Below are 14195 nucleotides of genomic sequence, written 5' to 3'. Positions count from 1 at the left end.
TGAACATATAATAAGGTTATGATATAGCAATCAAGTTACATTGGTTTGATTTGAAAGTAGAATACTGCGTAGATCAAAGCAAGATTATCACAAAACAAGGAAGGCATCAGATATTTGATTTTTGGTATCATTCCATTTTCCCTCGTATTTGAAAGTCATACTGTGCTTGCGCTATCACAGTTTTATCTCATGTTGCCACGGTTTTGCAGTTTCCGTCTATCAGAAGGGAATGGTAACAAAGGTCGGGCTAGCGGAAATAACGGCGTAAACAGCCACATTGAGAAAGTTTGTCGTGACAAAAGCGTATAGGAGTACGCAACAATAAATCTTCGCCTCTACAAGAATCATCAGCAATGAAGGAGGTGGGGCAACTTGGAGGAAGAAGAATGTCGAAAGGTAATATTACGGCTAATGGTGGTTTACTGTTGCTTAATTAAAATTCAAGGTGTTTCAACGTAATAAAAGAAAACAGCCCAAACACGTGTATTTATGCTTTCTCTATCCTTCTTACTGAAACACCTTGAACCTCAATAAAGCATTAAACTATTACTACCCATAATGCCAATCGGCATTGAAGCGTCGTTTTGTTCATACATACATACATACATACATGATTTATTTGATAAAGCAGGTTACAGATCAATTGGCAAGACGTTAAGTCCTGATGTGGACCTGCACTATCTAAGATAGTAAATTACAATAAGATCCTACATAATACATGATCCAAAATTTATTTACAATAGCTGAATAAATAATGATAGGTAAAATAGATGAATTAATAACAATGTACAGTAAAAATAAATTAATTAATTAATCAAAAATATTTGAAGTCCAGAGATTTGTTAGTAACGCAGCAGGACGCTTTAGTGAAACTGATAGAATTTAAGAGACTCTTATTTGCCTTAAGTTTTTTCTTGAAAGAATCAAGGTTAGAGCAAGACTTGATGTCATCGGGAAGGAAATTCCAAGATAATGCAGCACGATGTTTAAAAGAAGATCTTCCCACTTCTGTTCTTGGTCTATCCACCTCAAAATTTAAGGATTTTCTAAAGCTATAAGTAGACTCGGGTTTCACTAGTAAGTCCTCAAGTTCAAAAACGGCCTTGTCGAAACAGCTAAACTGCGCAGGTTTCGCACCCAATTGACTTCACACCGTCCGAGTTCGTACTCATTAACTTTTCGAGTTCACCATCAGCATCAGTTCACTCTCACATTTATGCTTTTGAGAACAAGAAATTGTCAGTGTAATGGTTTCACTCTCAAGAAAAGGTAGGCGAGTTACCCTATCTGCGTGCTAGGATTACCCTGGCAGGTGGGTTAACTTTTTCCCTGGTAAACACTCCAGCTAGGGTTCACCCGCCTACCTGGGTGAACTTTCTGATTGTTTCCAGATCAGACCCTTTGAGTGTAACCGCACGTTAAGTACAATGTCAAAACGTAGTACGGATAATGGTGGCAGTTCTGTTGCTTGATTGAAGCCAGAGCCGTAGCTAGTAACAGGAATGCCTCAGTCATTTTTTTTTGTTCTTGTTTTTTATATATAGTCATCACAAACACTCTAAATACCTTGGAAAAGAGAATTTAACCATGGGCATTACCTAAGTCATAATTTTTTTTTTTTTTTGAATTGCTAAAAGACCGTGAGCCTCGATCCATCAAACAACGCCAATGTCGCGTACACTTTTACGCTGTTTGCGTAATAACCATTGTCGAAACAGCATGTCATGACATGGAGTGTTACAGAGAGTAAAACTGACAATTCAACACCTTACAACGATTTCGTTTTCACTTTTCCACTAAAAGCCTGTTTACAAGGAGGGAGGGTGACCCTAGCAAGCGGGTTAACCCTAGCTGAAGGGCAAAAGATGGCCCGGGTTTACAAGTAAAATTTCACAGGTAGGATAACCCTACACAGTGACTCAAGGAAGTGAGTGCATCGAAGAAAGTGTACTAATAAACAGCTCTTTTGAGAAAGGTCAGTCCTACAAAAGCGCAATAGCGTGTGCGAGAAAAAAAAAATGGCACCGCACTTCCACGTGTAGTGTGCAATGTTTATTTTCATGAAGTACGTGACAGAATATTGTTTCCGAAAGTGAAAAAGTCACCTTGGGGCATGCAAATATATGCTAAATTCATGGCTAATGCAAATAGATCACGGCATTCAGTAAAATTCCCAAGAGCTGGAAAATAAGTACACCAACACAATAAACGAAAGAGCATAGCAATGAACAGGCGTTGCAGCGAATATCGATAAACAAAATTAAATATTGTGTACACTTCTAAGAACGAGGAAACCAATTTGTCAGGTATGATAGGGTAATTGTGGTTTACGCTCGATTGTTCACGTTTTTGCCGCGGTTTTTGATAGCTTTTTCGCGCCTAGTCTCGAATTTTCACAGTCGAGATTTGATGAAATATAAGTTGAGATTGTGTTGCATACTTTGACGTGTATCTGTTAAAAATTACATTTTAACGTAGGCTTAAATATTGACCAATAATTCCTGACAGCGGGCCAAGGGCTACAGCTTGGCGACCCTTGTCACATGCTTATATTTTACGACGGGAAGTCAGAAGTGTTTGACGCAGAGTTTTAGAGTTTCGTTACTGCAAGTGGTCGATCATTAAACATGTCGTCTTACTCAGACAGGGCTAGCAACCAAGTTAGACGTCACTGGCAAAGGGGAGAGGCGGAACAGATAGAAATAGAGGATTTTTCAGACTCGAGAGCATCGTCCACGGATTGCTCAAACATGAACGACTCCGGCGGAGACGGTAGCGAAAAGTACGAACTGGAAGAAGTGACTATACAACAGCCAAATGGGAAAAGTGATCCTCGAAGGAACAAACCACGGCAGGCAAGGAGTAAAAAGAATAGAACGAAGCGAGTCCTGTCGACGAAACACGGCAAGCAACGCCGTCTCGTCGGAAAGCAGGGAGGTTTGAAAGTAGTAGCATCACAAGTCCCACAAAAACACGGCATGTATATCTCTGATTTGTTTACAACAATGATTGACTCGAAATGGCGATGGATCACTTTGGTATACACTGCCATGTACTGTGGGAGCTGGGTGGGTTTTGGATTTTTGTGGTGGCTTATTACGTACTTTCGCGGAGGCAACGTTTGTGTCGATAATGTTGACTCCTTTACAAGTGCGTTCCTCTTCTCTCTTGAGACGCAAACAACTATTGGCTACGGTGGTCGACAAATCACCCCTAACTGCCCCGAAGCTGTTGTTTTACTCAATGTGCAATCGCTGATCGGGTTCATTATCGGTGCATTTATGTTGGGTTTGATTTTCGCCAAACTTTCTCGTCCACGTAACCGAGCGGAAACGATTCTGTTTTCTCGCAACGCTGTTGTGGCCGTGCGTGACGGCAAAATGTGCCTCATGTTTCGAGTGGGTGACGTTAGAAAGAGTCAGATTTTAGAAGCGGTCGTTCGAGTGTACCTCTTTCGTAAAAGAAAAACTCGGGAAGGAATTGAACTGCCGTTTTATCAACAGAAATTGCCCGTCGGAATAGACTGGACCTGTGACGAGAACTTGCTGGAAGACAGTACAATCTTTCTGATTCTTCCACTTACCATAGTTCACGTTATCGACGAAAATAGCCCCCTCTACGAAATGCGACCGAAAGACGTGCGTAATTGCGATTTCGAGATCGTCGTGGTTCTAGAAGGGACAGTAGAAGCAACAAGTATGCTAGTTCAAGCGAAAACATCCTATATCGCAGATGAAATCCTGTGGGGCCATGAGTTTGTGAGCACTACGGACGAGAGTAAGTGGAGGTCTGGCAGGTACAGGGTAGATTTTTCAGTTTTCGATGACACTCGCCCGGTTTCCACCCCCCGGGTTTCCGCTAAGGACTATTACGAAGGAAAATTGTTTAAAATGAATTCAGAAGCTTCTTTGCCGAGCCTTGGAATGCAAGAAGAGGTCGACGACGATTCAGACTCTGAAGAACAAAGACCTGCCGATACAGTATTAAATATTGGGTTTGAAACAAACGGAGGAGACACAATTGCGTATGTTTAACATAAGTTAGGTTGGTATTAGAAACAAGAAAGGTGTGTTGGAATGATAAGGTGTATATATAGCTTGACACGGCGAGCAAATTTTTTTCGCGACCTTGTAAAATGAGTGCTTGGAATATGAAGCACTATATATGGGTGAGCAGTTTGGTAATTTTGGTATTAACGAGAGCGCCATTTCATTTCAGTTTTTAAAAGCTAAATCACAAGCTAGCTGAAGTGATTTCATTTTCGAACTGATACGCACATGAACTAAATCACAAAGACTGCTAATCGAAATTTCATGGCGGTAAACCGATTGACCTTTTTGTGTTTGTTTTGCACAGCAATTAACAACTCAAACGGCTTATCAAGGTGCGAATATCTACATGGCAATCAAGATCAAAATACTTCTTGTGGTAAATTTGCGTTTCGATTCGAATTAGATAATCATTTTCGAATTTCGATTTTGCGCAATAAAAATTGGTAATCTTTTTGTATCACGATAATCCGCCATACCATCGTTAATTCTGTTTCATCAAATTTCAGATTAAGAATTGACCCTTTGTTTTTCTTGCACCAGCTTGATAAATTCATCGTTTAAATAGCTCTGATCATAGCACGAAGTCGTTTATGATAGTTTTTCATTGTATAAGCGTTAAAACAGGCAAAATTTTTACACATCATAAAACGATATGACACGGAAGTTCTCGCAAGTATGTTTTGTGTGGTGATCAGAAAAGTTGTTGATTATCAGCTGAAACGAAAAATAGTAGAATTTGGCAGATAATTTTATTTTAGCCGTAGTTGTATGCTGGGCAAACGAGTTAAAGTTAACAGCCTGCTCACGTTTTCTGGGAAGCGTCCCGCTGTCGTGGAAATTCACGCTAGCGAAAATTAAACTTGATTCTATCCACACGCGCGTATCCAAGCTTTGACGAGGTAAAAATAAATAACTGACATTATTGCTTTTTAGCTAGATACTGCTAGCTATCATTAATTAGTTTGAAGTCATTCGTAGTGACCTGTTTTAACTTTTGTAGCGATCTAAAACGTTTGCGCTCAATCTTAAACATGGCGACCTTTACAGAAGTTATCTTAGTCAGTAGAGGTTGCACAACGATGGAGAAACGTCTTCTTGGAAGGTGTGTTTAAATAGGCGTTAATTAAATGAAGCCATTGTAAGTGGCAAGTGAGAAAATGAAACTCGGTGGCTTTTTAGAAAATTTGTAGAATTTTTGCGTCATGCAATATTCTAGGCTCGATTTCCGCCGCTCTCTCGAGTTCGGCCCACTTTCCTCCCCGAGTAGAGACTGCGGGGAAGGAATGCAGGTTTCTTTCATTCCTAAACAGTGGCTGGTATAAATCAAGCCTAGCAATATTCCTATCTCGCATAGAAATAACGTAATGAGTGTAAATAATGATATTCAAACAGCAAACCATTTTTCATCGACAAGGTTCTCAGTGAACTTCTAATTTGAGTGATTTATTTTCTTACGTGCACAGAAATATAATTTTAAGATCAGGAATTTGACCTGAAATAAATAAGTTATTTTTGAAGAAGGTCGAGAAATACTTTTTTTTATTTGATTAGTTGTGAACTTTACTACTCTTATGTAGAAAAAAAGCGCTTTCTAGACAATAATGAGCTGTCTAGTCCCTCCTCTTTCGTTTTTCCAACTGACTTTCTACTTGGCTGGCTTGACGAGCTAAGACAATGTCTGCCTTCTGGGAGGCTCTCATTGTGCTCAGGGCAGTGAAGTAAACGGAAGGACAATTCTTTCCTTGTATATATCAAGGCTAGGTGGTAGGTGGGTTGTTCTACCAGGGCGCTAAGGCCTGGGAACACGAGCTAACACGGGAAGGACATTTGCACAAACATGGATTTCAGTTTCATCTGAGGTCATTCAGACCATGAGAATTAAGTAAACAATTAGCCTTTGTGCTGATTGCTCTATATTTTGCTGCTACTCCGTGCTGACGAAATCCAACCAGCTCGAAACAGCTGTCCACGGTTGCATCTTAGCTTTCAGTCCGGATTTAGGATCCCTGAAAATGTACTGAGTGACTGCGAAAAATTGTGCAGACAGACTATCAGTAATAAACAAAAATCCCTCACCACACAAAATGTTAGTCAAATTGACGATACGAGACAGCTACGAGACAACTGTACAGCATTTAGCCTTGATTTATCCGAAATGTTAACTTCAAGGCCTCTGCAATTTCGTCTGGCACCCAGGTTTAGCCACGCGACCAGTTCAATGTCTGAGATTGGGTACTAGTTCAGAGAGCGTGACTTCTTCTGTCACAGCCGTCACAGCTCACACAAACATCTCAGATAAATGGCATCTAACAACTGGAGTTTTGATCGCCATGCCGACACAAGTGATGCCAATGATGCAGAAGAATCGTTCGTTAGAATAGAACCATTCTCTTCTGATAATCTGGTAAGCATGCGATCATCGAAGCGTCAAGGAAATCGAGCACCAATTTCACTTCATCCGCCATGTTCTTCACCAACTTTCGATCAACACACTCGATTACCTTCTCGCAGTCGTTCCAGGAAGAAACGTTTGGTCGGTAAAAATGGATCTCTTAAAGTGTCAGCCAGGAATGTACCAAGGAAAACGAAGCTGTACTTCGCTGATATATTCACTACAATGATTGATCTTCACTGGCCATGGGTGATCTTGATATTTTGTGGTTCGTATGTGCTGTCCTGGATTCTGTTTGGTTTGATATGGTGGCTTCTTATTGCGGTGCGAGGACCGTCTGTTTGTGCTACGGAGGTAAATTAAAAGAAAAACTTACTTTCAATTCCTCTAATATGTGTGCTCATAATCTGAATGTAATACTTACATACTGGTACCTACATACATATATGATTTATTGAAGGTGGCTAACCACAGTGTAGGAGTCCAACTTCTTCCTTTTGAAAAATGTACCAAAATGTTTTTGCTTTCTTAAATTACTGTTTGCTAAGTCTTCCACCATTGTATGTGATACTTGAACAATTTAATTGTCAATGAATAGCCAAAATGAACGACTGGGAACTTGCAGGTTTAATGACGTTTTTCTCAAAATCTACCCGTCTGATTAAACATTTATGCAGAGTGAAAACAAAAAAAAAATCTGTAAATTAAACACATTTTTCATGAGCTAAGAAAATGTGAAATTTTGCCTATTTCAAAAATAGCTCAAAATCTGTTTTAAAGATTTTTTTTAAAATTTTGGCTCAAAACACGATTCTGCCCTGCAAATCAAATGTGAAAATTTCATCATGGGTGTTACAATAGGTTTTCGAGCAATCGTGGATCAAAGACTGGTTTTTACAACCTTGCGCAGGAATTGAACTGCACATGTCTTTTATCTAAGTGCATGCTTATGTGATGCCATCTATCGCACATGAGAAAGCAGGTTAGAGAAAATTAGAACTCTTGTACCGCATGTGTATCAACCTTTTTTGGCATATTTTTTTGGTCCTAGGCTTAGAGACTTGCTTCAAAGCAGTTTGAAATTATCCCTTTTTGTACCAAAGTGATTTAACGCAATTCAAGTGCTGAAGTTTTTTTTGTTTCTTCTTAAGGTTACTTCCGTTATTTTTGCATGCGCAACTAATACTGACATCTGGAAGGCAGTTGTAGCATGTGCTACAGAGTCTCTGAAAAACTGTAGTGAGCCACCTCAAAGCAGGTTACAAAGAATAGGCAAGTCAAAAGTCCTGATGGAAAGCTGCTCTAACTATACTTATGAATATGATTTACAATGAATGAACTAGGGATAAAAAATTTTAAAAATTAAAAGTATATGACTGTGATATATGACATGAGAAGGGAGCTTGGGGAAAAGGGCCACTGGAAGGACACTGATAAAAAGTGTCTGGAGAAATTGTTGGAAAGTTTCAGCCTCCTCCATAAGCTTTTCGCACGACAGTGATCCCTGCTGCGCTGTGTGTTTGGGTTGGATGAGAAAGGGAAAGTTAATTTATTCAAAAGTATCAAGTAGTATACTGTATCATATATTGGTTTTGTTGGCCCAATACTCTAAATGGTTCGGATGATGTGTACTAAGGGCATCTGCAGTCGAGTGTCAAGTGATACTCTTGATCGACCCTCAGTCGACCTCTCGACCGACAACTGATGGACATATTGATCGATACTCAGCTAACACTCAATCAACGTCTCGATCAACATGCGATTGACAGTTGGTTGATAGTCAAAAGAGTGTCAACCGACATTCATATGTATTGATCAACACTCAATGGCATGTCTACAAAAATAAGTTGATTCTCAACCTAGATGTCAATGAAGTGTCGATCAAGTGTCAACTGAGGTTTCGATGGAGTATCGATCGAGTGTTGATAGAGGGTATCGATCAAGGGTATTGATCCACTCACAACCACTGATGCCTTTAGTACACATAATCCAATGGTTTTAGGATAAGTTATTTCTAGCTAATGGTAGCAATGATAGATAAATTAAACTATGGGTAAGGTTCAACTACAGTCACACTAAACTAAACTGCAGCTTAATCTGCATGCATATGATAGGTGTAGTAATAATGATATTTATGATCTTTTTCTCTAGGTTTACGATTGGGTATCTGCTTTTCTTTTTTCAATCGAAACGGAGCAAACAATTGGCTATGGAAGCAGATCAATAACAAGCAAATGTCCTGAAGCTGCAATCGTATTGCAAGTGCAATCTCTAGTTGGATTAATTTTAGATGCATTCATGCTTGGTTTGACTTTTGCTAAGTTGTCTCAGCCTCGAGAACGCATGAAGACTGTGATGTTCTCAGATTATGCAGTCATAGCACCAAGAGATGGCAAAATGTGTCTGATGTTTAGAGTGGGAGATGTTCGGAAGAGTCAAATTGTCGATGCATCCATCAGGATGCAGCTTTTCAGGAAGTGGACGACCGCAGAAGGAAGGGAAGTCCCTTTCTATCAGGAAGATCTCAAAGTGTGCTACGATTGGCGGAACCCTGACAATGACTTCAGAAATCAGCTCTTTCTTTTGCTACCTATGGTGATAATCCATGTGATTGATGAAAATAGCCCATTCTATGGACTCACACCTGATGAATTAAAAAAATCAGACTATGAAGTTGTTGTAGTTTTGGATGGGATTGTTGAACACACAGGAATGAACACTCAGCCTAAGACATCCTATACTGCTGATGAGATCATATGGGGTTACGACTTTGTGGATGTGATTGACAGAAAGTTTCTTGAGAATGGCAAATATTTTGTGGATTTTTCAAAGTTCAATGAGATCTGTAACGTTGAGATGCCATTGTGCTCTCCAAAAGAATTTTATGAGACACAGCATTAAATAACTTATAATAAGATCAGAGTTACAAGGACATGTATTCCACAGCTGACAAGATTTACAGCTTATATATCAAAATTGAGAGTGGAGGCTTGATGAAATAAAGTTTAAAAAATAGTGCACATGTTTGTGTAGATTCAGTCATGAAACTAAAGTCAGGAGAAAAGTGTACCAGTATATTTGACAACTGGGAGCTGGTCACATTGAACAATTAGACTAAAAGCCTGAGTTTTGAGTTGCCTACCACTCATCAAAAGCAATTTGCAAAGTATTTACTAATTAAAAGAAGTTACATGTGTTTACATAAACAGTTTAAAACCTGATTTGAACAAGCAAGCTCAACATTCCAATACTAGTTAATCTTTCATTCTTTTAGCATCAGATGGCAGTGTAAAGTAAAGGTCAGGAGAAAATTGTATAAACTAAGGAAGCCATTTACATAAACAGTTTAAAACTTGATTTGAACAACTTAGCAAGCTCAACATTTTAATACCAGTTAATCTTTCATCCTTTTAGCATCAGACAGTGGTGTAAATTTACCACCAGAAATTTTATATAATAATATTGTCAATTTTTATAATATTTATTAAATCACATACTTTGCTTTGACAAAGAGGACAACTTGTTATCCTTAGCAATATTTAATGAACTTAATTTTTAAATTGTTTCAAGTTGAATTTTTTTATTATTATTTTATTTTTTCAATTTTTAAACAGTTTAAATATTTTAAAATAACTAACTACCTCATTGCGATATATTACAGTAACTGTAAAGATACTTTTATACACATATGATTTTAATTCTATAAATGCACAGTGAATTCCACTTAGATGAGGTAATATATTCTTTGTAAACAGAGGTGTAGTACATAATTTGCACAACTCTTAACTGTAATAAGATTGATTGCTTTTAGCAAATATGATTGATAAACAATAAACATCATATGACTCATCAACAATCATTTGACATTTAACAGATCGTTGCAAAACTTTTGCACCCGGAGTTCAACACAGTTGCAATGAATGATACCCATTTAGATCATGCTTATATAATTAACTGTGTACATGGTCTTTGATTGAAAATGGCTTTTCACTGGTTCAAAGAAAATTTAAAATAAATCAAATAATATAAAATAATAAAAGGAAATGTGACGGGTATCATAAGTTGAATCTCCTTGTGCCAAGGAAGAGAGAGGTGAAGGTCATGTTCTTGAGAAGGAGTAGGCCTTGGCTGTAGCTGAAACCAACTTGTGTAAAACACAAACAGTCAGCTGCTAGCTAGCTTCTGTAGGAAGTTGCTACATATAAGCAGTTTTGGGCTATCGTAACTCTGGTATCCCATTAAAAGTTGGCCCCACCTCCGTCCCATCTTAGAAGGCATTCTTGTCTCCAGTGCTACTCCTTTTAAAATGTTGACAAAAAACGGGGGCTCTGGGAACAAGAATGCTCAAAAGAACACTTAGTGTGCCATGGTGGAAAGCTACCCCTGTGCCATAGTGTCTCAATTTATTGGCATACTAAATATGATGAAGTTGATGACAAAGTCATTTTTTTCTGGAACATTACATTTGAAACCCCTGAACACTTGTTACAAACATTTTAAAACAATTTTTCCAAATTTGCCTCTAGATGGGTGTGAAATTCAAATAATGTACACAGTGGTAGTATTAACAGCCATGGCGCCTAATGATTGTTTACAGTCGGAAAATGATTGTGAATACAGATTTATCTTACTATGTATGAATGATACTTTGTAAAAGCTGTAAAGACACGTACAGATTATTGATAGTTAACTACTTGTGAGAAGCCCGGGGGGGGGGGGGGGGGAATTACTCCATTATTTGGGCTTAATATAGGTATTTGTGGCCCCAAAGGGTATGGTTTTTCAGCTGTTTTGGTCATAAATAGGGAATCGATTTTGGCCATTTTGGTTGTAAATAGGGTATGGTTTTTGGACTCTCATCTTAAATTGGGTATGTATTTTGGAAGAAGCTACATTTTCATCTTTATCAATAAGACCATCAACAAAAGTCCACCATAAACTATGTTAAGTGCAACCGTGGCAGCCGCAACGGTCATAAAGAGGGATTCCAATTTTTTGTCAGGTCAATTAATTAAGGTAGGGAAGCTTGCAGATTTTGGCCATAAGTACGGTAAGACTTTTAGGAAGCGGGCTGCACACCCCCACCCATTTTTTCTGGGAGTAAACCCCCCCGGAGGGTGAGAGGCCTCTCTTGAATCGTCATCGCAAGCCTGTACGAAGCTTTTGGACTCGCCTTACATGTAACATTTCTACTTAAAAGAAGGTGGCAAAGGGTTTTTGCGTGATGCGTGATCGCCCAAAATTAGCAGTGTGATGCATGATTGAGACCAAATTAGGACATCATAACGTGATTTGCTATTTTACAAGCACGTGATGCGTGATTTACCAATTAGATTTCCGTGATAAGTGAACGTTCTTTGAACTAGAAGGATAGCATTCATTCAAAGTAAATAGTAAATTGAGTCTTAAAAAAGATCATCAAATCGTGGCAGACGTGACACCATTTCCTGGTCTTTTTCCTTTTCTTGACCTCCGATGTCTTTGATCTTCATGGATGGATCTCATGGTACTATAGGCCCAAACAATTGTGATACAAATTATAGCAATAAGTCAATTGAAAATAGTTAAACTTTGCTCAAGGACTATGAGCTTCAGTGTTATTTTTGTCCATTTTGTCGACCGATCATTTTTGGCAGTGCATCAGACCAAGTTGAAGAAGAGTTGAAGAATACCACTTCACTATGATGTCACCCACCTTGAATGAAAACATTTTATGGGCTGAATTTTCTGAGATTTCGCCATCTTCCGTAAACTCGAGTAATGATAATGATAATAATAATAATAATAATAATTATTATTATTATTATTATTATTATTATTATTATTGATTTATAGTGCGCTTTTTAACATACCAGGTGATCAAAAGCGCATTACAACAATAAATGTCTTTGATCTTCATTACGTGAAGATCAGACAAATCAAATCTTTAAAATCCCCATATACCACTCGAATTAATCCTTCGTGTCTAAGTAGTTGAGTCGACTAGCCAAAGATGCAATTAATGATGAATTCTCGTTTGCAAAAGACATTTTTAACGAATTGAAAACATGATCGACTAAAGTGCAAAATAGCGGAGCGCGATAAGTAGACAAAGGAAAAGCACCTGATCTCCAAAGATTTCAGAAGAAATAAGTTATAACCGCCACTAGAGCACATCCTCCGATGTCCATTTTCTGTAATCTTAAGTGTTCTAAATCTAACGAACGTTGCATGTTACATGTAGCGACCGTCGCGGAAGTAGTATGTATCAGGAGAATAGCCCGCTTGGTTCCACATGAACTGATAACTGGAATTCTACTCCTAAATATTTATTTTGTTAACGGTGTTTATTTATGGTACATTTCTCCTTTGCGCGGGACCTCCTCCGTCTGATTATTGACTTCATTTGGAGCTTAGGAAGCTTAAGCCCGGCCGTCAACACTACACCGGAGCAATTTAAAAACGCAACAATCACCAGTCGTCTTATATTTTTCTTTGAGAAAATCTCGGCCAGGGAATCACGTGGTTCTCCTGATCCTATCGTGTTCGAAAAGGTCCGTTTTCAAATTAAATGTTTTCCATCCACACGAAAACTCAAAGCCGGCGTTTTCAAATTCCTCCGGTTTGAAGAGCGTTTTCGAAAAGCCTGGTTTTCAGTCGTGACGGATTACTCTGGACCGTAGGCCTAACCGTAGAAATAAAGCTGTATGCGTTTTTAAATTCCTCCGGCGTAGTGTGGACGGAGTCTAGAGCAAACCACGACGCCAATGAGCACCACCAAACAAAAGGTTTAATGAGCAAAACAAAAGCTGTACAAGTGTGTTCAGTAAACCTTTGTACATCTCATAGCCGTCAGTCCTCTGCAAAACAACAACGCAAAATGACCGCGAACGCGCACGATGAGTTGAACTGTTAATTTTTCGTTTTTCCATTTAGAATTGAACGCTGTCATTACATATTTAGACTGAGCGAGGTTTTAGAGCCATGGGCATCCTGGAAAATTCAATTTTGAGTACAAGGCGTTGTCCTCGGTGTCGCCGTCGTCATTGTTAAGATCCCTATATTTGCATCTCGGATGCTGGAAGATCGATACACTTGTTTAACGTGGGGTCTACCATCCTAAGTGGCTGCTTTGTGCTTTGCTCATGTTTTATCCCAAGACCAATCGAACGCAGATGAGAGTATCGAGTAAAACCGTAAAAAATCATATAAATTGCAGCTCTTTGCCAAGGTTCTTTTTAATTCAGCGATTTGTCGAGCGTTTCGGTAAAAAGTGTTTCCTTTCAACTGAAACATTCTCCTTTACGTTACTTCGCCGATGCAATACCTTTTCATCTCCCCCAAAAAACACGGCAATCGTTGCATCTTCTTCTTCAGTATAGCTTAAGGCTTTGAACACTTAAAGGCCATCGTCATCAATAGCGTCCTTGAACATGGCAAGTTGATACACGGGGCTTTCCCGCTCCAAACCAAGTAATTATAACAGTATTTCTCTTTCCATAGCTTCTAGTTCTCGGGGATCTCGCTACTTGATTGACCTTAAATCTAAATGTTGCGGAGACAATGATATCTGGTGGAAAAACATTGAAAATTGTGATGCTTTAGGCGGCGAGGAATCGAAAGTTGTTTTCGCTCGGAGGCATTCGTAGACGGCAGACGTTGCCAACGAATTTGAACTACCCTTTCGCTGCGACGTGTAGTATTTGATGGCAGAGAGAACGTTAAACGAACGTGATCAATCAAGGCTTAATCTGGCTAATGTAACTCAAAAT

At 38.8% G+C, this 14195-nt stretch overlaps 2 protein-coding genes across 3 annotated transcripts; both read left to right on the top strand.

Annotated features, from left to right (window-relative positions):
• Positions 1-1707: 1707 nt before the first annotated feature.
• On the top strand, positions 1708-5977 carry LOC145489732 (ATP-sensitive inward rectifier potassium channel 8-like). Of its 2 annotated transcripts, XM_081468765.1 has the most exons (2): positions 1708-2306; positions 2644-5977. In XM_081468765.1, exon 2 carries the CDS (start codon positions 2751-2753, stop codon positions 4032-4034), a length of 1284 nt encoding a protein of 427 aa, XP_081324891.1. In that variant the 5' UTR covers positions 1708-2306; positions 2644-2750; the 3' UTR covers positions 4035-5977. The 2 variants fall into 2 exon arrangements, with proteins under 2 accessions (XP_081324891.1, XP_081324890.1); XM_081468764.1 differs by lacking the exon at positions 1708-2306 and having other exon boundaries at positions 2315-5972.
• Positions 5978-6124: 147 nt separating this feature from the next.
• Positions 6125-10921, top strand: LOC145489733 (ATP-sensitive inward rectifier potassium channel 11-like). The gene is made up of 2 exons (XM_081468766.1): positions 6125-6798; positions 8596-10921. Exons 1-2 carry the CDS (start codon positions 6352-6354, stop codon positions 9343-9345), a joined length of 1197 nt encoding a protein of 398 aa, XP_081324892.1. The 5' UTR covers positions 6125-6351; the 3' UTR covers positions 9346-10921.
• The last annotated feature ends 3274 nt before the right edge of the window (positions 10922-14195 follow it).

The sequence above is a fragment of the Orbicella franksi genome, chromosome 6, assembly GCF_964199315.1.
Source record: "Orbicella franksi chromosome 6, jaOrbFran1.1, whole genome shotgun sequence".
Lineage (NCBI taxonomy): Eukaryota > Metazoa > Cnidaria > Anthozoa > Scleractinia > Merulinidae > Orbicella > Orbicella franksi.
Note: the sequence above shows the minus strand (reverse complement) of the source record. Positions and strands in the feature narration are given on the sequence as shown.

Bases quoted from the DNA above. Each gene is read 5' to 3' on its own strand.
- LOC145489732 (XM_081468764.1), top strand. From the start codon at position 2,628: ATGTCGTCTTACTCAGACAGGGCTAGCAACCAAGTTAGACGTCACTGG.
- LOC145489733 (XM_081468766.1), top strand. From the start codon at position 6,352: ATGGCATCTAACAACTGGAGTTTTGATCGCCATGCCGACACAAGTGAT. The intron at 6,799-8,595 runs GTAAATTAAAAG...CTTTTTCTCTAG, and splicing joins CGTCTGTTTGTGCTACGGAG to GTTTACGATTGGGTATCTGC.